We start from the raw sequence: 24455 nt of genomic DNA on the forward strand, positions 1-24455 counted from the left end.
TTAAAATGTATTCTGAACGACAGTCTTTTCGTCGGGGCACACATAGGACAACAGGAGACTGATCATATTTTTGACGATGACATGGGGCGGGTGGATGTTGTGAGGCAGGTGGTGTGCCAGGGTCATCTCCCAGGCGTCCACCAGGACGACGTCCAGCCTCTCGAACATGGCTTTGAGCACCCTGTCCAGCTGCAGCGAGTACCAGTCGCTGTAGGTCAGGCTCATGTCGCGGTCCAGAGCCCTGGGGTTTGCGGTGCGGACCACCACCAGCGTTCCGGGCGCCCTCTCCAGGAGGCGCGCCACCGCCCGCCTAATGCCCCGCAGCCGGCTGATGTAGACCTCCACGGGGAAGGGGTCGAAATGGGCCCACACGCTGATGACCACCACCGTGTTGGCGCCGCCGGCCAGGCCTTCCAGCTCGTTGGCCACGTAGCGCAGCTCGTTGACCGGGACGACGGTGTAGCTGAGAGGAGGCCCGTGGCATCGGTATGTCATCAAGGTGTTGCGGCCGCTGTCCACCGCCATGTACGGCCCGACTTGCGGAGGACCGTTCAGGTTGATCGACTTCAGCTCTATAGTCCGACAGGTGGGGACATAAATCATAAACATGATAGTTATAGGGTTAGACCAGGGGGTCCCCTAAGGGGTCCTCAGAGTTACTACAGGGGGTCCTCCAAATCGTTGTGTGATAGAAACCTTTCTATATTAACCACTTGCCAAAAATAGCAGATCTACAAGCTCGAGGCATTGCTGCGAGGCATTGCTGCGAGGCATTGTGAGCTTGTAGATCGGCTATTTTAGGCAAAGAGGTTTGGTGTAGAGGGGAAAAAGAGCAGACTAAGTACAGAGTGAAAGGTCAAGTTTATTAAGTATTGACAGTTCAAGTGGTTAAATATCTGAAAACACAAATTGACACGAATCCAAAATACACTGACAATTATGCTGTCAAACGATTAAACTATTATGGAATCTATTTGAAAAAAGGTTGTGGGGGTCCCTGCTTCATCTCTCTCTCAACTAAGGGGTCCTTGGTCTGAAAACGTTGAAGACCCCTGGGTTAGACAAATAAATATGCATAACGGCCACTTGCTGACGTAAATCCATATTTTGAAGACAAATATATTACATTTCCTTAAAGGGATATTTCACTTTCAGACATGTTTGAGGTCATTTTAATGTCTACACCGGCGTTTGTGCGCACCCCAGAATGTTTTAAGGTGTTTGATTCTGTACTTATATAAACCCATTGTAACTTCATACCCCATTTTAACCACGTTAGATTAATTGAAAACACTTCTTGGTTGGTTCTAGCGACTGATATTAGCCTACTAAAACGTGAGGTGGGCCGTGTTTTTTTTTTTTTTCAATTACCCCTGTCATGTATTTTTTTGAATATCAAAGTTAAAAAATAAAATACAAATAAATCGTATAAAATAAATGAAAAATATTGCCCCCTCTCGTATTAGAAGGCCAGTATCAGTCTCCATAAGCAAGGATGGGTGTTCTAACGTGTTTAAAGTGGAGTTGGACTTCTTCTAACATAGGGTTTTTGAACACCTTCAAATTTGTATTCAAAAAATCACACCTGTGTGAACTGAGCGGTGGAGGCCTGCGCACCTTGAGGTAAATGCAGGGGCATATGTAGTAGAAGTAAAACTATTGGAAATACTCAAGTACAAATATCTTAAAATGATCGAATCCACCTCTCTAAAGGGCTAGTGGGGGCTAGTGGGGGGGGGACATGTGTGTGTGTGTGTGTGTGTGTGTGTGTGTGTGTGTGTGTGTGTGTGTATGTGTGTGTGTGTGTGTGTGTGTGTGTGTGTGTGTGCGTGCGTGTGTGTGTGTGCGCACGTGCGTCTCTGGTCTCTTCTGGGCTTGTGTTGACCTCAATGACCCCTGACCGATTGACCCCTTTGCTGTGTCATGCTGAGGTATGCTGTGGTGTGTGTGTGTGTGTGTGTGTGTGTGTGTGTGTGTGTGTGTGTGTGTGTGTGTGTGGTCTGTGTGTGTGGTCAGAAGAGGTATGGCAGGCTACAGACATACACGGCCAGCCAGCCAGCCAGCCAAAAGTGTAGGCTACTGAAAGTGTTAAAATTATGTTTGTATGGCCACACCCACCATTTCATTAAGTATGCATAGTTGTCAGGTGGGTGGTGACCAAGCTGGAGTTAGCCACACCCACAGTATTGGGTGAATGGTAAAAGGGGAGGGGATGATTTTATGATATCATTAAATCTGTGATTTTCGATCAGGCCTTTTTGACTCAGTGGCTTTCAGCTTTCAGGAAGAAACCAAAAACACACAGGGAAGGCAAGTGTGCACATTATAACCCCACTCGGTGATCTATTAGAGTAATGTTAACTCCACAGCACAGACACATACAAAACACCACCTCTTTATGTTTCAGCTGTTACCTGGTAAAGTGTTCTTGAGGTACTCAAACCACTGCCTGACCGTAGAGTCACCATACAAATGGACCATCTTGTCTTTCAAACACTGACTGATGGCAGAGGTGTCGTCAAACTGGCGAACGTTGATGCCAGAGAGGGCTCGCCACACACCCTGGTAGTAATACCCACTCACTCTGCTGCTCGTCACCTCTGCTTCTAGAGCAAGTAGAATAGTTTTATTAAGACATTTAGATTTTAATTATTTGTTATAATAATACCAATTATTAAGCCCTTTGCACACAGGACAGTTGCGTTTTTTTCGTTTACTGCATGAATAAAACGCATAGGATTTGGTGTGCAATGCTGTGCGGAATCGGCACTGCGGATCCCAAAAGGAGTCATAAAAGGAGTGATGAGTTTTTTACCGCATGCGACAAGACGCACGTCGATCGAGAAAAAAACGCACGGCCGCAGCCACTCGTCGCACGGCTAATTCGGATCCGGTGTGCATGAGGTCGTAGACAATCATTGTTTTCTTTAAAAAAAATGAAATTGTCCGTTTTATCCGTGCGGATAAACACGCCTGTGTGCAAAGGGCTTTATTATTATGGTAACAATAATAACTTCAACTTATATAGCGTCTTTCAAAAAACCTGAGGATGCTTAAAGGGATATTTCACTTTCAAAAACACTTTTGGTCATTTTAATCAGGCTTTTGGGAGCACCCCAGACAGTTTTTAAGTTGCTTGATTCAATATTTAGATATTTGATATTCATTTTATCAGACACGCCCCCTTCTTATACAAACCCATTGTAACTTCAAACTCCATTTTAACCATGACAGATTCACCAAAAACACCCATTCTTGGTTCTGAGGACTCATACTGTCCTCCTAAAAACCAAAATAATTATTCAAAATAAATCAGTGAAAAAGGTAATTGAAAAAACACGGCCAGCTCACGTATTATATTATAAATTATAAATATTTAGATATTTGATGTAAATGTTACCATGCCCTCCAGTCCCATGCAGGGCCTCTCCGCACACACACCCATTGTAACTTCAAACTTCATTTTAACCATGATAGATTCATTAAAAACACCCATTATTGTTTTCTGGTGACTCAAAACTACCCTCCTAATACGTGAGCAGGCCGTGTTTTTTCCATAACTTTTTTCATTTATTTTTGATAATTATATTTTGTATTTCATTTTTTCCATTTTCCCAAAGAATTATTAAAAATAAATGAAAAAAGTTATGGATAAAACATCATGGTTAAAATGAAGTTTGAAGTTACAATGGATGTGTGTGTGGAGAGAAGCCCTTCCACTGTAAGCTGTTGAAAGTGGAATATCCCTTTAACTGAAATAATAATCAGATTTGAGAAACATCCACAGTATCGATAACCAGCCTTCCGAATCAGAGGGTGAACAATAGTGGTGAAGAGACTACAGATTGTAGCATATAGCAATATAATACTTATATTGTTGGCTTGTGCCTACAGATATCGTCACTGCCGTTCAGAAACCTCGTATCTCCAAGTTTCAAATCGGCACGCTTTTTTTTTCATAAATTAAAGCCCTGCTTCATCATACAAGACTGTCGCACAAAACTAATGAAAATAGCAGATCTACAAGCACACAATGCCTCGCGGTGCGAGGCGGTGTGTGCTTGTAGATCGGCTATTTTCACTAATTTAAATCATTTTTAAAATGATAAACACAAACGAACGGTTTTGGACGTACATGGTTTCAACCCGACAACGACGAGTATGTTAACACCACAATAAACACATAGTCATGCTCACCTACTTTTCTTTGGTTGTACTTTGATGCTGTCAATCCCAGAGGCATGTATGTGGACTTTAATGTTGACCTTACTGTGGAAAAGAAGAGAAAAATAAATGTTTGAATTTACACAATGCAACAGATAGTGTCATCTCGCTTGATAGTTCACATCTTGCACAGTGAAATATGGAGAGTTGATTTCATTTAAATATAGCAAATGAACACAATCAATGCATCCAGTATCAATGTATGACGCCAAGCTCCAGAATAGCTGAATAGCTATTTGTATAGGGCTTAAAGGGATATTTCACTTTCAAAATAACTTTTTGTCATTTTATTGTCTAATCAGGCTTTTATGAACACCCTGAACAGTTTTAAATTTGCTTGATTCAATATTAAGATATTTGATGTAAATGTTATCAGCAGGCTTGATCCAGAGCCTCTCCACACACACACCCATTGTAACTTCAAACTCCATTTTAACCATGATAGATTCATTAAAAACACCCATTTTATTTTTCTGATGACTCATACTACCCTCCTAATACGTGAGCAGGCCGTGTTTTTTCCGATAACTTTTTTCATTTATTTGTAATAATTCTTTGGGAAAGTGAAAAATATTTAATAGAAAAATTAATTATTAAAAATAAATGAAAAAGGTTATCGAAAAAACACGGCCTGCTCACGTATTAGGAGGGTAGTATGAGTCACCAGAAAAAACAATGGGTGTTTTTATTGAATCTGTCACGGTTAAAATGGAGTTTGAAGTTACAATGGGTGTGTATGGGGAGAGGCCCTGGGCCTGGAGGGCCTGATAACATTTACATCAAATATCTGAATATTGAATGAAGCAACTAAATATCTGTTCAGGGTGTTCATAAAAGCCTGATTAGACGATAAAATGATCAAAAGTTTTTTTTTGTACGCCCCGCGGCTTCATTCCTAAATTGTATTATAAACCGTCAAACAAGAATATTGTATTGTATTATTTGTCAGGATTCCGTGTTCCCTGTTGTCTCATTATGAAGGGGGCAAAGAGAGGCTATTTTATTGTATTTTTCACGTCTTGCACGTCTGCTTACATTTGGTAATGTCAGTTATTTGTATTTTGCTCAGAGTACACACCTGACAAAAGAGCATTGATATTAAATATCGATAAGGATAGTTAAATAAAATATTGTAATTGCGACGCATATTTATGTGACTTTGTTATGGTCCGACCGAAAGTACATTTTGTCAGGTGATGTAGAGTAGTCGGCCCTTGGGTGTTTTACTATTTTCTAACGTGGCCCCCTGTGAAAAAGGTTTGGACACTCCTGGCTTAAGAGGTTAACACACAACCACAAAGTAGAAACAAAAAAAAAAGTGGTTAAAATGCAAAGCAAAATATCGTCATTGTCGGGCAGAAACCTCGTATCTCCAAGTTTCAAATGTGTACGTTTTTTCACAAAGTAAAGCCCTGCTTCATCGTACAAGGCCGTCGCACAAAGGTAGTGAAAACAGCAGATCTACAAGCACACAACGCCTTGCGGGTGCGAGGCGTTGTGTGCTTGTAGATCGTCTGTTTTCACTAGTTTAAATCATTTTTAAAATGATAAATGCAAAACGAACGGTTTTGGACATACAAGGTTTTCACCCGACAACGACGATATTCAAGCACATGAAACATTTACGATCCCACAACAAAAAGGGCACAAGAAATAATGACAGTGGTGTTCACCTTTGAAAGAGCAGAGCCTCTTCACCGCTGATGTTTGTGTGATGGACGCACCTCATGTGGTTGATCCGAGAGTCACAGCTCAGCTTGTTGGGCTTATAGCAGTACCAGGGCTCCCCGGTGTGGAGGTTCGTATAGTTACAAAGCGTCTGCTGGCTTGACGGCAGACAAACGTTACACACCGTGTTCTCCGAGACCGAGCCTGAGCGGAACGCACTCTGGAAGAACACCCTGCCCGGCTGCTCCCTGGTCAGTCTCCGCAGCACAGTGACGGCCTCGCTGGGGTGAACCAGGGTCACCTTCACCTGCGCACGGCCCTCCCAGAGCAAAGGGAAAACAGCAGAGTAGGACCCGTTCAAGAGGTCCACCACCTGGCCCGCCACGCCCGCTTCAAGCGACGGATCGTGCAGCCGAGCGAGCAACAAATCGCCCCCGTGGTGTTTGGGCTGACCCTGAAAGTCATCAGAGGTGGAAAAAGTACTCACATTTTGTACTTAAGTAAAAGTATCAATACTGCACTGTAGATGTACTCCGTTAGGGTGCCCTCACACCAAAATACCTATGAGAGTGGAATCCGCGTTCCGCCAATGCATTTCAATGAGAGTGAAGCGGTTTCATGCTAGCAGAGGATTTCGCCAAAAAACGCTCCCTTATCATTGAAATGCATTGGCGGAACGCGGATTCCACTCTCATAGGTATTTTGGTGTGAGGGCACCCTTACAAGTAAATGTCCAGAATTGAAAATGTACTTGAGTAAAAGTATGAAAGTATTGGCATCAAAATGTACTTAAAGTACCAACATTAAAAGTACTAAATGTTTGAAAATAGCAGATCTACAAGCTCACAACGCGTCGCGATGCGACGCATTGTGAGCTTGTAGATCTGCTATTTTCAAACAGCCTAGGTATGAAATAGGGCTAAAGTGGTTTATGTTTGTTTTATGATATTATAATTTATATCTACAAAGTAAGTTTTCCAATAATTGTAGTGGAGTAAAAGTACAATATTTCCATCTGAGATGTAGTGGAGTAGAAGTAAAAGTATCGAAAATCAGAAATACTCAAGTAACGTACAAATACTTCAAAAGTGTACTTTACAGTACTTAAGTAGATGTACTTAGTTACTTTACACACCTGAAAGTCATACATTTGGATGAGAGCTTTCAGCTGGTCCCCTACATGCCACTCTCTACCCCCCTCTGCTGGGAGGATAGTGAAGTGGCTGTGTGCAGGGCTGCTGGTCTGATTGAAGTGAGGAGCTTTAGGAAAGCGCGGAGGTTCAGGCCAGTCGATGGATTCGAGAAGGAAGCGTTCCTCCAGAGCATCCTCGGGCGATAGGCTCTGACCCTGGCAGCTCCAGGGGCTGGAGTCGTGGTGAGGAGGGGAACATTCCGGGATGACGGAGGTGGAGTGGATTTTAAATCTGGTCTGGCAGAGGGTTTAAAAACAGGATATCACAAATATTAAAAAGGGTGACAACAAAAAATGAATCACAGCGACAAGGTTATAATAGTTTTGGATTTTTCCATTAGTTTTTATTTTTATTAGTTTTGAGATTTTGTTTTCAATTACAGTTTAGTTTTAATTCGTTTTTAAAGTGAGGTTGCTAGTTTCGTTTCGTTTTTATTTTTTGAAAATGCTTAGTTTTAGTTTAGTTTTTATTAGTTTTAGTGTTAGTTTTAGTCTTTTATGTAATATGTGGTATTTGTCAGGGGTGAGATTAAAAAAGCTCTGGAAAAAGTATTGTCTAATAAAGAAAATCAACAAAACACCATATTGTTGAGAGTGGCAGGAATGTTAAGACATACAACTTCTCTCTTTGACCTCACCAACTGGTGTTTTTTTATTTTTTATTTCCACAAAAGACAAAAGACGAAAACTAAGGAGATTTTCTCTATAATTTTAGTTTATTTTAGTTAGTTTTGTAAACACACAATACCGTTTCAGTTAGTTTTCGTTTTTTTAAAAAGCTTAGTTTTTATTTTTATTTCAGTTAACTAAAATGTTTTTCCATTCTAGTTTTCGTTTTTTAGTTAGTTTCCGTTTACTATAATAACCTGACAGCGCGTCCCACGGCGACGTGTTGTGAGCTTGTAGATGTGCTATTTTTGCTCAATGTTAGCCTGAGAATGAGAATAGGGATGCAGACTCACACCCTATAGCTTCCGCCGTGGTCTGAAGACTCACCTCTTCAGACTCCACCTTAGCCCATAGCACTTACCTTAGCACTTTCCTACCCTCAATTGACCATAGTCCATACTTGTAATTTAGATAGCATCTTATTTTTATTTTTTGAGCGGTGGTAAACCGCTCCATAGAGTGGCTGTGCGTGTGTCTGTAGCCACTTTTCCTCAGCGTTTTGCCATAGCAATGTGTTTTCCTCAGCGTTTTGCCATAGCAATATGTGTGTGTGTAGCCTATATTACATCACCAATTACATCCTAGACCTATCTGTAGCCACTTTTTCCTCAGCGTTTTGCCATAGCAATGTGTGTGTGTGTTTAGCCTGTATTACATCACCTATATCCTAGTCTGAAGACGTTATGCAAGCACGACCACCGCTCACATCACATTGGGTGTGATTTTTATAAATATTTATAATTTATATATTTTTATTTGTTATGAAGTTTTCACTGAATAGGTGCTTGGTCTAGCTGTTTTTTTCTTAGACTTGCCTACTATTTCTTTCCATTTGATGTGTTGATGTACTGCTTATTGTAAATCGCTCTGGATTAAGAGCGTCTGCTAAATGCCTAAATTGTAAATTGGGTGCTATAGGTTTCGAACCGAATGGTTAAAAAGTGAAGCAATCAACGCCCCCGTGCTCACCTTCAGAATGTTGACATTACGCAGCAGAAAGATCAGAGCTGACAGAGCCAGGAAGAGGAATATGGCTGCATACAGCGGACGGCTATCAGCAAACTCCTTCCTTTTACAACGATGAGTCTTCACCTCTGATGCTGCTGCTTCCATGGTGTGACACTGTCTCTAATATCCAAAAACATGCACAACAACAATTAAGGCATAGTAAGCGCAATTCCCCAACAAAGGCCATTGATCTAGTCGGGTAAATACAGTAATAAAGACAGTCACTGTCTATTTACATTTCACACAATAGTATATAAAGTATATAAAAATTAATGTTATCACGCTAGACAACACAAAACAACAGGTGCATTATTAACAACAGACCGGGAAGTGTGGTACTGAGATTCTGCCCTAAGCAAAGGAAATCAAGACCAAGGAAAGACATCTTGACTCTTACAGTACATCATGTAATCTGTAATGTATGATACAGCATAATCTACTGTTACTAGCGTCACTCATAATCAATCATGATACTATAATATCTACTACTGTTATTAACGTTACATAATCAATCATGATAACTTAAACTCAACACTCATCTAGGCCTCCAGATGGCCCTCTGTTTGTAGCAACGTCATATGCTGACTTCACATGGAGAGTAGAAGAAGGGTCCTGAATGTTTTGTAAACTGAGCTTTTGTACACATTATAAGGTATTTAAAGGAGTAGTTCACCCCCAAAAATGACTTTTTTTCTATTGATTACTCACGCCATGGAGACTTGATTTCAATAATATTTTTAGTTTTTAACTAACTTGATTACAATAAATGTACTGATTGATTCCGGAATCAATGGGGGTGAATTTACTATGATAAAACTTTTGTCTTAGGAATGCGACAAATACAAAAAGATATCATTGAACTTGTTATTTTATAATAACAAGATATAGACTAGAGAATACATGAAAAAGATGCACATACAAAAGACACCCTTATAGCTTCTACAATACTCTTCTAGTGGACAACATTTGGAAACTGATGGCTCTTCATCAGTGTGCTTATATCCAAAACGTATAAGTATGATTCTAGTACAGCTACAGGGAACAACAGCACAACTGTTTAACCAACCCATTCAGAACGGGTACACATTATTGTGTATCGTTGTTTTATGCTTTAAAGGGATATTACACTTTCAAAGTCATTTTATCGTCTAATCAGGCTTTTATGAACACCCTGAACAGTTTTTAATTTGCTTGATTCAATATTTAGATATTTGATGTAAATGTTACCAGGCCCGACACGCCCAGGCCCTCTCCACATACACACCCATTGTAACTTCAAACTCCATTTTAACTGTGATAAATTCATTAAAAACAACCATTATTTTTTCTGGTGACTCAAACTACCCTCCTAATACGTGAGCAGGCCGTGTTTTTTCGATAACTTTTTTCATTTATTTTTAATAATCCATTTTTGTATTAAATATTTTTCATTTTCCCAAATAATTATTAAAAATTAATGAAATAAGTTATCGAAAAAACACGGCCTGCTCACGTATTAGGAGGGTAGTATGAGTCAACAGAAAAAACAACGGGTGTTTTTAATGAATCTATCATGGTTAAAATGGAGTTTGAAGTTACAATGAGTGTGTATGTGGAGAGGGCCTGGGCGTGTCGGGCCTGGTAACATTTACATCAAATATCTAAATATTGAATCAAGCAAATTAAAAACTGTTCAGGGTGTTCATAAAAGCCTGATTAGACGATAAAATGACTTTGAAAGTGTAATATCCCTTTAACTGTTGAAAAGTGCCGCGCTGCGAGCTTGTAGATCTGCTATTTTTGAACAATCGTGAAAATTTGAATTTGGACCTGATTCTATAAGTGTCTTTTGAATGTTTGAAAAACCTATGTTTCTATGTCAGCAATCTGGGTTAGCCATTGTCAAAGAAAAGGTCCTTTTCACTTAACTGGAGCTCAGTTAAGTCTGTTCTTGAGAGACAGCTATGTCAGTGGTTCTCAAACCTTTTCATGTCAAGGACCCCCAAAATGATATTTATTTATTTTCGCTGTGAGCTTGTATATCTGCTATTTTTCACTGGTTAAAGCATTCAATAATCCTAGGCCTAAATGGGTTTTAAACAAGTCTAATCTAATTCTGGCTCGTGAGGCCTGAGGCCATATATGTAAACACCAAACTACAATTAGCAGACCATCTCCCAACATTACTGTGGAAAAATAAAGATTTCTTCTGGAATTCACTGACTTGGTACTCATGTAGTATTCACTCACTTTAATAGTAGGACTATTCATTATTCACTGACTTAAATTGGGTTCCCATCATGTCTCACCTAGACACTACTACTATTTTATTGTTGTGTTGTGTTTTTTAACTGTTCTCGACACTTTATCCCCTGAGAAATGTCAATTTAGAGGCATTTCAGTTGTTATTTTAATAAATATTTTCAAATGTTACCATTCTACTGAAATTGATTTTGATTTGAATAGATTATGAAGGCATAGTGGCGCTACTGTCATTCCACCACCTGGGGTCAGCATTGTCACAGTATTCATTTTACGAGCTGGGAGTGGCAGTGCAATTCCATTTCGATTACAAATAAATATGATCGATGATTTTAGTTTTAAAAAGTAAAACGACATCAAATCTGATTTTGGTCATAAAATGAGTTCAGAATAATCAAACCTGACTATCGATTCACATATGGTGACGCCGGTCTAAACGCTATAACTGGAATCGGCATGTCTACATTTTTAAAGTGCATTAATATCATCTTATAGCTGTTGAAAACTCACCAGTTACACCACGATCATTATTTTATAGATCCGTCGTTTCTTCGGTCGAGGAAAAAAAAGTGTCGGATTATTATTACGGATGTTTGGGATGGGTGAGTAACATTTCTGACTCTGACTTTCTGGGGAGATTTTGAAATGGTGCTGCGATGTTTCCCTCCCCCTTCTCAAGTTTGTCTGCCCAACCAGTGCCCCCAGGCACTGCACGCACATTTACTGTATGACTGGGTGGCAAGACATTAGTGAGGACACGCACCATGCAGTCCCACCATTATTTTTGAAAAACAATGGAAAAGCAGCGGTTTTTATTTTTCCATATAATTCTAATCAAATGTTGGTGTTTGCAAATCCACCATCATTCGTTGGGTAAGGTTTTAACTAATGCCACATTGTCACTTACAGGTGGCTGCAAGTGCAACTCGAAACTGGTGAAAAAATTATCTGATGATATCAATTATTATGTTTTCTGATTTTGTTATGTTTTTTTTCACCCCTGCATAGGCCTATAGCCTATGTGTTTATTTATGGTTTATTTGTCTGTCATTTAATATTTTCATGAATTGAGTAGGCCTACGAAGGGACCCCAATGCAAACAAGCCATTGCACTTTTGTGTGGTCTTTTTATCCTTTTAGTTGACCATATCAGTGAACTGCCTGTCCTGTACCTTTCTATGCAAACGTATAATAAACTATTCAATCAATCAATCAATCAATCAATCAATCAATCAATCAATCAATCAATCAATCAATCAATCAATCAATAATATTTTTATTGACAACTATAATCCATGCGTGGCTTGTATCAAATCTTTCTAAATAAATAAATAATTGCCTCCTTGGGGTCCGGGACCCCTAGGGGGTCCTCAGAGTTACTACAGGGGGTCCTCCAAATCTTTGTGTGATAGAAGCTTTTTTTTCTCTCCTTTTCTGTGTTAACCACTTGAACCCTAGTGTCCATATTCTGAGAACTTTAGCCAAAAATAGCAGATCTACAAGCTCACAACGCCTCGCGCTGCGAGGCGTTGTGAGCTTGTAGATCGGCTATTTTTGGCAAAGAGGTTTGGTGTAGAGGGGAAAAAGAGCAGACTAATTGCAGAGTGAAAGATCAGTATTGACGGTTCAAGTGGTTAAATATCTGGAAACACAAATTCCCATGAACCCAAAATACACTGATGATTGTCCTGTCAAACGATGAAACTATATGGCATCTATGGGTCGAGGGGGTCCCTGCTTCATCTCTCTCAACTAAGGGGTCCTTGGCCTGAAAACGTTGAAGACCCCTGCTGTAGGTCCTCCTTGACCACAAGAACATCACCAGATTCTGTTCCTCCTCCATCCATGACCCACTAAGATGCAGTGTGATAAGTAGATCTAGGACCTTTTAACAGTATAATTAAAAGCTCTGATAGTCAGATTTATTTTTGAAAAGTAAAAGACGCGAAGCCAAATATGAGGAGAGAAAACGGAGTACAATAATACATTGGTTTATTCAGAGAATGCATTCTGAGAGATACAGAGAAAAGCCACAGTTTACATACAGGAATTAAGTCACTCCCCTCAAAGGGGAGAAAGTGAGACATCAAAGAAAAGGGTCCTGTGTACTATCTTTCTGTACCAGGCACCAGGTCGCACAGGGCTGCAAGTTGATGAACACGTTCAGGTTTAAGGTCAAACTACTGACACAGTTTCAGGTTTATGCTAGTGGAAACTCAAATAATATAATGAGCTATCTTTAATTTGATTGAAGACTTTATTAGAAGAAGTTTGCATAGGAAAGAATACAGTTTCATGATGGTACAGTTCACTGGCACAAGGTCTACTAAAAGGAGATCCTAGAAAAGACTAAGCTTATTTCCATAGGAAACCATTTAAGTATCTCATATAACATTGAATGACAGACGGATAGAACACAGACAAATGACAAGACAAATGTAAACACTTTAAACATACAAATGTTTAAAATAGAAGCACACTTTAAAGCATTCTTTTCACAGTGGGCCCATGAGAGCCCTCCCACTCTGTCTGTCAGTGTCTCCTGACCTTGAGCACCAGGGCCCTTGCAGCGCTCCCAGGTCAACCTTTCAGGCTGGGACCCCCAAAACAATCATATATTAACTGGGAACCCCCAACACCCTGAAGAGCACTAAGAGCTGAGGCATTACATTTTGTATAACACGGTTCTATTAATGTATTATTAATGTATATCTATCTATATATAGATAATAATATATCTAAAATAAATAAGTCAGCACCCAATGTTATATAAAGTATTGTTAGTTTTTTCTTTTAAGTTGCTTTAGCAGCTAACATAAGCATGATGAAGAATGTTATCACACAGCATAGAATAACTTTGGTACCTGGCACCACTGTGTTTAGGGCAGAGGAGAGGGAAAATAAACCCATCCAAAATGTTTTCAAGAATAGCTACTATGTTATCTACACAATATTGTGTGTTATAGTTACGGTATAACTATTCTATACATTTCAGGGGCTCTTTTTTTGGGACTTTAAAAACTCGGAACACACACCATCGCTATGTCGCTGTGCCGCACGCGGTCGTAAGAAGGGGGGCCCTTTGCATTTTGGGGCCCAGGGGCCCATTTTTTCATATAGTCTGTCTATGCTTTAGAGATACCCTCTATAGTCTATACACTTAAACTTTATTACTGTTGATTGAGAAAACAGTGTTGCACATTAAAGTCAATCTTCTGGGGACCCCCCAAAATCATTTGGGGACCCCCCTGGGGGTCCCAACCCACAGGTTGAGAACTCCTGCTTTAGAACACTGTCTCCTTTTATGGGTCATGACTCGTATGAATCTTCAAACAAAGAAACAAACGCAGAAACAAATTCCATAAATAAAATAATAATTAAGAAGTAGTGAAAATAGCCGATCTATACAAGCTCTCAACACGGCGTGAAGCGACGCGTTGTGAACTTGTAGATCTGCTGTTTTCACTAGTTTGGGTCTCGGGCTAAACCGTTTGGGAACAACTGCTTTTAGAAGCGGGCTTCATTCCTCCCTCCTAACCCTCTCATTCTCCCCTTGCACATTTTGGTTTGCTTGTCGTTTGTTTGCATCCATCACCCTACACCATGTGTATTAGTCTGTAGAAGTGTAGTGACACTACTGATTCTACATAGACTGATTCTACAGACTAACACACTCCATAACCATGTGTTTAATTTGTCTTTGACTTTAGCCTATTTGTGAATTTGAATCGAATAAACTATGGCTTCGGTGTGTGATCGGTCGGACTGGACATAAACTAAATCTGGGCTGAAGTTTGTGCGTAGGGAGTTACGCACGAACGTTAGTCTGAGGCGGTGGCGATCTCAGAGGATGTTACCGTTGTTTCCTGTTGAGATTGGCACATTTCAACCAGGTGTTTTCATCTCACTAACGTCACTTTGTCTGCTGACCTCACTCAGCCACGAAATATACAGAAAATAAACAGAAAAAAAAAAGAAGAAAAAAAACAATTCACGGGAGGCAAGCAGTGAAGCAGTGGTCACCCCATGATGTGCACTGCAATGTAGTTTCAAATGCACTACATTGCAGGCGCTTTTTGAGAGTGAAAAAATAAGGGTAAATAAAAATTAAAATAATTGTGCCAAGCTCAATAGGGAACAACGCTATATCTGACCCCAGCAGTTGCAGTATCTCTGAGTAGTCAGAGCAACTATGACAGTGTGTTGAACAGAACATCAACTGCCAATGACTAATGACTGAGGACACGTCCTGTTGGCGCAACAACAAAGGCAGCGGTTTTTACCAATAAACGTAATCTCTCCATCTGGCTTGCAGGCATCGTGCTCCTCCTCACACACATCTTAAATTAGGCCTAGAATTATTGAATGCTTTAACCAGTGAAAAATAGCAGATATACAAGCTCACAGCGCGGCACCGAGTGCCGCGCTGCGAGCTTGTAGATCTGCTATTTTTGAAAAAGTCGTGAAAATGTGTGCAAATCTTTGAATATTATGTATTTTTAAAGCGAACGTTTGTAACTCAAATTTTGCTTCTGGGTGGTCCCTGGAACTAAATATGTTGAATGGGGGTCCGTGGCCAAATAAATATCATTTTGGGGGTCCTTGACATGAAAAGGTTTGAGAACCACTGACATAGTAGTCTCTCAAGAACGGACCAACTGAGCTCCAGTTAAGTGAAAAGGACCTTTTCTTTGACAATGGCCAGATTGCTGACATAGAAACATAGGTTTTTCAAAAAATCTTAGAAGGATTCAAAAGACACTCATAGAATCGGGTTAAAATTCAAATTTTCACGATTTTTCAAAAATAGCAGATCTACAATGTTAAGGCTCTGTCATGGTGAATTGACCACACATATGATGTTTAAAAACGAAATACTATCCTAAAATATCTTGAAAGTGAATTCCGTGCCACAAAAAAAAGTTTGAGAGTGTTTAAGAAGTTAAAAAAATACAGCAGTGAAATAACAATGGCTGCCGTTCGGCTTCGTTCTTTTCCATTCGGAAGCCCTCGGCTTGGCTCCGCACTCAGCAGTGCTGTCCCAATTTGCAGGCAAAACGTGTGTCCTGCGTGCACTCCACAGGGCAAAACCCTGCCCCACCCTATAGCCAAAAGCCAGGGGTGTATAAGAACACGGTGGGATCTTCATGAAGTGGATGGCACAGACAGCTTTTAATGCTGTTGTTTTAAACTTTCTTTTTGGGACATCAGAGCTGAATGGTCCATATCACGTAGATAGAGTACTCAGCCCATTTAAAGGCCTATAGATAAACTCAGGGGATAAATACTAATTTCAAAGGCACCCTAATATTCGACAAGAACTGTAAAGTGAATAAACTTCATGCTGAGTCTCTGGGCCTTGGGGCTTATCGCCCTGTTCAGTAATCCACTCTTGCAGAGCCGCACACACACACACACACACACACACACATGCACAACGCACACACGCGCACACACGCACGCACACACACACACACACACACACACACACACACACACACACACACACACACACACACACACACACACACACACACACAGACGTTGTCTCCTAGTTATAAATAGCTTGGGTGAATTCTTGCATGGTCCACAAGGGAGAGGGAGTTATCAGCTGCCTGTGTCACAGGACCCAGCAGCAGAACTTGGAACAATAAATAACATACCAGGAATACATGCCATGGTGTCTTAATTCTACAGCACTCAGATTGTTAGAACATAATCATAAGGCTGAGGGTTGACAACAGCAAAACAAGGAACTAGAACTTTAACCGTGAATAACAGTGAATATTATTCACTGTGAACCACAGTGACCCCACCTCACAAGTGAGGTGGGGTCATTCATTCCGGTGGCGTCATTCATTCCCTATACATATGAAATATGTTGGGTGGAGAGATGGTCTCGATAAGATAGAGAACACATTATTCCACAACACCTACAAGTTCCTGGGACTGAGAGTATAGCTACACCTGAACAACTAGAAAGGTGCGCACTCCACCAGCCATTTCTTTTAAAATAAGCTTTAAAATGACTTAGTTCTTACTTGATTCATTGCTGGAAACTCGTTTCTTGTCGGAACGGGCAACATCTAAAGCAGGGCATCCGTTTTTAGCAAAGGCTTTGGTGTAAAACTACATCCGGCATGTGCTGCTGTAGTTTCGATTTCAGTTGCAATGCAATGTGTTATGCATAAGGGAAGCATACGTTTACATTGCCAAAGCAAGTGTGAAATAAAAAAATAAAAAAATGCGTACAGTATATTCATAGAAGTAAGGGTAACCATATAAAACAGTCTTTCTCACTACCGGTAACTCTCTCAGGCACACTTCCTGCCCCATGTGGTGCTGCGGTCTCTCTATGTCTAATTTGTGTCGCAGGTCGCGTGCATGTGTGCAGCGTGTGCCTCTAAATGTATCAGTGGTGGTGGGTGCATGTACACGTGCACGCGCATATTCAGCCACGCTTGCTGTGCCTGTGTGTGTGCTGCAGAATCGATGTTCTACCAGTCTATAGTAGCCAGTGTTCTCTTCTTTGCCATGGTTTATGTTGTGGATTTTTGCAACTAGGTCAACTAGGCCCACAATTATTCTTTTCTAGATTAGGTTAGGTTAGAAAAAAGGCTACGTAGGTTTAGGTATAGTTTTACAGAGGTTACGTTTAGGAATAAGGTTAGTTTTAGGTATAGTCTGACTGAAGTTACGCTTAGGAATCAGGGATGTGCTGGGCCCCTGATTCAGCCCGGGAAAAAGAGTTGGAGAGGCCCTCATTGCGCGCTATAGAGAGAGATCTCTCTCTATAGCGCTGCTGCTACTCAAAGATTTTCCATTTCAGATCATGACAAGTGACAAGCCAGAGGCCCAATTACATGAGTTATATTTTGTCGTTGTCGGGTGGAAACCTTGTCATTTAAAAAAATATTTAAACTAGTGAAAACAGACGATCTACAAGCAGATCGGCTGTTTTCACTGCTTTTGTGCAACAGCCTTGTATGATGAATCAGGGCTTTGCTTTGCGAAAAAAAAATTACAAATTTGAAACTTGGAGATACGAGGTTTCTGTCCGACAGTGACGATTTACTTTGTTGGCTGCCCAGCCCCCAAAATGGAACGAAGGCCGACATTTTATTTTAATTTATTTCCTAATGGCCGGCCTGGACCGGGCGGGAATGATCGCCGTTCGGGAGTTGTCCCGCTTTTCCCAATGGCCAGCACGTCCCTGATTCGGTGAAAGCATGAGTTTTATTTTTATGAGTTTTAGCTCCCATGATGAATAAGGCCAACATTGGGAGTCCATCCAAGTTTACTCCACGGCACACATTTCTGTCTCTTTTCGTACATTCAAAGTGTGTCAGTTGACGTTATCTTTATTAAACCACGTGGTAACAAGACCGCAAGGACCTTTTTAGTGTTCTCCTTTTAGACCAAGTGTGTGACTGCTGTTCGCATTTCTGTCTAAGACACTTTTTTTGTAACACACTTTATATCTTGAAACAAAATCTCAAAGTGCTACATTAAAATGGCAAATAAATGAAGCAGAAGCAAACAAAACCAACAAAAAGATTAATAATTAATGATTAATGTGTATACAAATTAAAGATTAATGATGGTACCCTAATACAGTGGTTCTCAACCTTTGGGTCGGGGCCCCCAGGGGGGTGTCCAAATTATTTTGGGGGATCCACAGATGTTTAGCTTAATAGCATTTTTTTCTCACTCTAAACAAACCAACATAACGTTTAAGTGTGTATCTGCACATTTCTAAAGTGACAATTTAAGGACTTTTTAATACCTCTAAAATGACAAATTAAACATTGGCCAAAATTGTCAAATATTAAAGGCAGAAATTGTGAAAATAGCCGATCTACGTGCTCACAACGCCTCACAACACGAGGCGTTGTGAGCATGTAGATCGGCTATTTTCACAATGGAACTGTGTTATTCAAAATGTTATGCCTCAACTCTTAGTGCTCGTAGGGTGGGGGGGGTCCCCAGTTAAAATATGATTATTTTGGGGGTCACGGCCTGAAAAGGTTGAGAACCACTGCCCTAATACATCCCTACCAATAGCCAGACTTGGCTATACTGCTGACCTCTACAACCTTAAACCGATCACCACAGCATTAGTAGAGCATTAGTAGAGTGACCCACATACCGGTATGAATATAACTCAAAGATGATTTTTTTACCATTTGTTGGGAGAGAGTAACATCAACACTACAAGGGCCAACAAACCGAACAAGCTGGTGTGGAAGGCTAGCTTAGTTATAGACTTATAGTTGAGCTAGACAATCTGGAGGTGGTTGCGGTTCAATCGTTATACTCATGCAGAGATCCATTGCAGAAATTTGATCTCTATTTATTTATTTTGTATTCGTATTTATCTTGTTTTGATTCTTAACTAGCTGTAATACCGCTCATGTATTTCATTCTCCCTGCTGTTGCTCTAGGTCCTTGGAGGATGCATTGAATCTCTGGGTGTGTACTGCTTTTCCACCACAGCCTGTAGGGACCTACAGTATGTCTGGACTCTGGAGGCAAACGTCACTTAGCAAGTAGAGACCTGTGAGTGTGCAAGATTGCAAGAGCTCTCACTGAGTCAGTTTGCCTGTAATTACAAATAAGCTGGCTTGTAATATGTTTTGCATAAACTGCATGATGGACTGTCGCAGACACACGCAAAAGGTTTGGCAATACATAGTATAAAATAGCACTATAAAAACAAAGGTAACTTAATTCATTGTGAATTCATTATTAGTAACTTAATGCTTAATAGTGTATAGTTATTATAAAGTGTTATCAAAACAAACATAACATTATCTACTAGACTGGTGCCGGCCATATGGGGCCATGCATGTCGGAAACGAAGCAAGCAGGTCATCATATTTAATTAGTCATACATGTTATGATGACCTCCTCTCTCCTACTTACTGTGCGTGCGTGCAAATGTGTGTGTGATAAATCTCCTCCATCCTAACATTGCTGCCATTCTTCACATTCTTTGTATGGCTTTTGCCTTGCCTGGCGGTGCCAGCCTCTATATCACACACTTCGTTTTGGGAAGAGAGTCTGGGATTGCAGGGAGAGATTCCATTTCTAGGGGGGCGGGCTAAAGCCTAACCACTAAAGTACCATAGTAGTACATAAGGACCGCAGGAATACACAAGCAACGGAGGATGAGAGACATTTCCTCCGTTTGATCCGGTCCTGACTCCCAGTACGTAACACTCCGGATGATTTATCTCCGTATACGGACCCTTACGGACAGCACCCAACTGGACGGACTGAACGTACAAGATGTATCCGTAGCCAGAAGTACCCACGGCCACCGTTGTCAATCGTAGGCGCAGTAGTGAGGAAAATTACTTTTCCTCTGCTCTATGACAGCGGTTCTCAAACTATGTGTCCGAATGAGAAATATATTGTATCAAGAAACGGTAAAAAAAGAAACGTCGACTCGCAACCAAGTGAAGAGGACGGCTTGACACACACACACACACACACACACACACACACACACACACACACACACACACACACACACACACACACACACACACACACACACACACACACACACACACACACACACACACACACACTATCACACAGTCACACACACACAGCCTATCCTCCAACAGCTGTCAACAAGACGAGGCACACAAGAAGAGCTGATTAATTAGCTCAGCGGCTCATCATACTTGGGAATTATATGAGCGGGTGTGTTTTGTTATAATCACTCCGGGTCCTGATCCATATGTGGTTAAATCTGTACCCTCGCAGAGTTTTACATTTACCGCAAATCCGCGAAGCAACTTTGCCGACAGACAGCAGAACCAGTCCAGACTGTTATCACTTATAACATCACGTCGGGTCAAGAAATTCTGTGGTTCTACATATTTTGGCTAAATGCTTCACTTTTGTTAGCTATTCTGTTCTGTGCTGCGAGGCACAATGTGGCGAGTGGCCCAACGGAGAGCGGTCGGCACGGACATAACGTAGAGGAGGAACTATGCATGTCGACGGATTTACTGTACGTAATCTCTCACCCAAAACGTACACAAAATCAACCATACGTAACTATAAATGGCCCTTAACCAGAGCTCTTAATTGCTCCCTTTGAACTTCAAAGGGGTTTTGAACTGCGGTAATTGATTGAGCCATATATACAAGTAATAGCTCGTTAGTCAATGAAAGCATCAAAGACTACGACCTGTTTGATGTCTGTAATGAGAGTGGAGGGGGATGTGTTTGTATACACACAGACTCCCCTGATTGGCTGAATGGTTTTGAACAAGGCCACCACCCACCACGTGCCCCAAGCTTACAGCCCTGATTGGCTAACCCTTTCTGGTGGAAATAGAATCTCAATCGTGAGGGGCCAGACCACACTACACCACCACTACCGCCAGGGGGTGGTGTTGTGCGGTCTAGTTTATTAACCAGGCTAGCTTTTTCCTACTTTTTTGCCAGACCCATGAAATGGGTAGGCCTACATAAGCAAATGTCGGTCTGTCCCTTTTCTATATAAAGGGTATATATGATGATGACATGATGATGACATGCCTACAAAAGGCATGATGTCATAAATGATGATGACAGACAGGGGGTTGGCAGAACCGGGGTCTGGCACAACCAGGTTGACCTGGTCTAGTTTTTTTGCACTCTGTCACTTTTATTAGCTTTGTGGCCAATCAGTTAAGCTGACGGATCAGGTTGGCCAATCAGGGACTTATAGAACCTACCGTATACTGAAAGCGGCACAAACGTGATGTTGCGCTCCAGCCTCCACCAATCGGTGTAGCCGACGGTTTGGGTTGGCGAAACAGGAAAGATGATGCATGCATACTCCCCAACCCACAGAGAATGTGTGCGTTCCCCTTCAACCCGCAGTCAGACAGATACATATATTAGTTATTTGCTTCCCAATTATTGCCATTCCATGGAACACACCTGGGGGTCAAGTACGAGACCGGTTGGTCAGACACTTTCTGAGTTACACCGGTGAGAGAGTGACAAACATAGATTGTGTGACCGTAGGTCGCTTTTAGTATGAAAACCTCATGCCACATGTCATGCTCCATATATGGCCAAGATCCCTGATGTCATCAGTATTAAGCCCATATCTGGGAATGCCCGTATATGGTCTGTGCGTCAGTCACGCCTCATGTCACGCTCCATATATGGCCAAGATCCCTGATGTCATCAATATTAAGCCCATATCTGGGAATGCCCATATATGGACATATTGTGTCAGTCTCACGATAACCTGTGTGGTTGTCGCGACACGAGTCACAAATTAATTCCATCCTTGTCCCTTTTATGCCCATATATGGAGATCCCTGATGTCATCAATAAGCCCATATCTGGGAATGCCATATTGTGTCTCTTGTTATTATTATTGATTTGTGCTCAGACAAATATGTTTCCCAAGACTTTTTAATGAATATACACACACTGTATATCACAAAGATTTCATAAGTGGTTTGTCCATAAAATTGCTTGTGCTAATGCAATCTTTTTTTAAAGGAAATTATATTTATGTACCACAAGAGTAATTATAGAGGGGCATAGTTGACCTTTGATCTTGACCTTTGACCACCAAAGATAATTGAGATATTGTGTGCACGTACGCACGCACATCTCACACACACACACACACACACACACACACACACACACACACACACACACACACACACACACACACACACACACACACACGTACCAGTTGTTTTGGCCCTATTCTATCATCATTATGTGAAGTCGTTTCCTAGTTATAAATAGTGTTGGTGAATTCTTGGTGGTACTGTACCACAAGGGAGGGAGTTACTAGGAATTATGCCATGTAAAAACAAAGATGAGAAAACAATAAACGATAAAGAAATGGTATGTTGCAGGACAAAAGACAACAATGAAAACAATGAAAAGATTAGAATGATTCATTGAAAGAGCAGTTAGAGGGGTATATACGTAGAGGGTATGCGCGTGACATCATCATCATACCCGGAAGTTATGCGGGAACGCCTACTGAGTGGCAAAAAAACGACTTTCTGGCCTTGAAAGCCCAAACATCCAAACAGAAAAGTCCCATCTGATTGCATTAACCCATTTAGGCCTAGGATTATTGAATGCTTTTAACCGGTGAAAAATAGCAGATATACAAGCTCACAGCGCGGCACCGAGTGCCGCGCTGCGAGCTTGTAGATCTGCTATTTTTGAAAAAAGTCGTGAAAATGTGTGCAAATCTTTGAATATGTGTATTTTCAAAGCGAACGTTTGTAACTCAAATTTTGCTTCTGGGTGGTCCCTGGAAGTAAATATTTTGAGATGGGGGTCCGTGGCCAAATAAATATAATTTTGGGGGTCCTTCCATAGACTGTAGAAAAATACGGACGGCGCAACACCATTGCTTTCTATGCAGCGTAAATGAGGTTTTCTTGTCCCTTGTATGGGTGACGCCATCATTGTTTGAAAGGTACCCCAGGATTCATAAGGAATGCTATTGGCTGCCAACGGTCACGTGGAATCGCAGGGATACATGGGAGAATGTGGTCGGAGCCTCCCGCAATACAGCACACGAAGAAGAACACAGCCGGCTGGTATCAGCTCCTCCCCCCCCCCCCCCCCCCCCGCAAATCTATCATCAAGTTTAACATAAATGGGACCATATTTGCTCAAAACGCATATCATGGTGATTGAAAGGGAGTTTTTCACTAGCGACAGGAACCATAAAGTATTTATGACAACGTTTATTAAGGTTAGAAAATCAAAGGGGAAGACGAATAGGGTCCAATGTAGACAAATTCTTTTTGGTACCTCGCGGGGGGAAAACAGCGCAACTAGCGGCCAATCATAGGAACTTTGACTTCCGTGTTTGCTTCAGATAAAATCCTGGCAACGACACGCCTGGGTCCTTCACAAGTTTGAGAACCACTGACATAGTAGTCTCTCAAGAACAGACTAACTGAGCTCCAGTTAAGTGAAAAGGACCTTTTCTTTGACGATGGCTATAGCCAGATTGCTGACATAGAAACATGGGTTTTTCAAAAAATCTTAGAAGGATTCAAAAGACACTTATAGAATCGGGTAAAAATTTAAATTTTCACGATTTTTCAAAAATAGCAGATATACAAGCTTGCCGCGCGGCACTCGGTGCCGCGCTGTGAGCTTGTATATCTGCTATTTTTCAATAGTTAAAGCATAAAATAATGATACACAATGATGTGTACCCGTTCTAAATGGGTTTTAAACAACGTTAAAGTTTAAACAACGTTAAACTCTCTTTGCCACTCGATTTGCCATTCACTTTATGCATGCCATGCGCATACCCTCTATAGTGTGTATTAAAGAGCACTTGCGTACAAAACACAATGCAACACATTCCATTTGAAATCTGACATAATAGTTGTTACATTGGTGGACACTTGGACCTTCTTCACGGCACGTTTCTTCTTAC

The 24455-nt window shown here is 41.0% G+C and overlaps 1 protein-coding gene across 1 annotated transcript; it reads right to left on the reverse strand.

The window, feature by feature from the left end:
- Positions 1–8866, reverse strand: LOC308308770 (NXPE family member 3-like; the record flags this gene model as incomplete). The annotated part of the gene is made up of 6 exons (XM_080754223.1): positions 1–572; positions 2415–2606; positions 4202–4269; positions 5898–6346; positions 7028–7321; positions 8723–8866. 6 exons carry the CDS (start codon positions 8864–8866, stop codon positions 1–3), a joined length of 1719 nt encoding a protein of 572 aa, XP_080610349.1.
- Between the last annotated feature and the right edge of the window lie 15589 nt (positions 8867–24455).

The sequence above is a fragment of the Nannobrachium achirus genome (assembly GCF_963921795.1).
Source record: "Nannobrachium achirus genome assembly, chromosome: 23".
In the NCBI taxonomy this organism is placed as follows: domain Eukaryota; kingdom Metazoa; phylum Chordata; class Actinopteri; order Myctophiformes; family Myctophidae; genus Nannobrachium; species Nannobrachium achirus.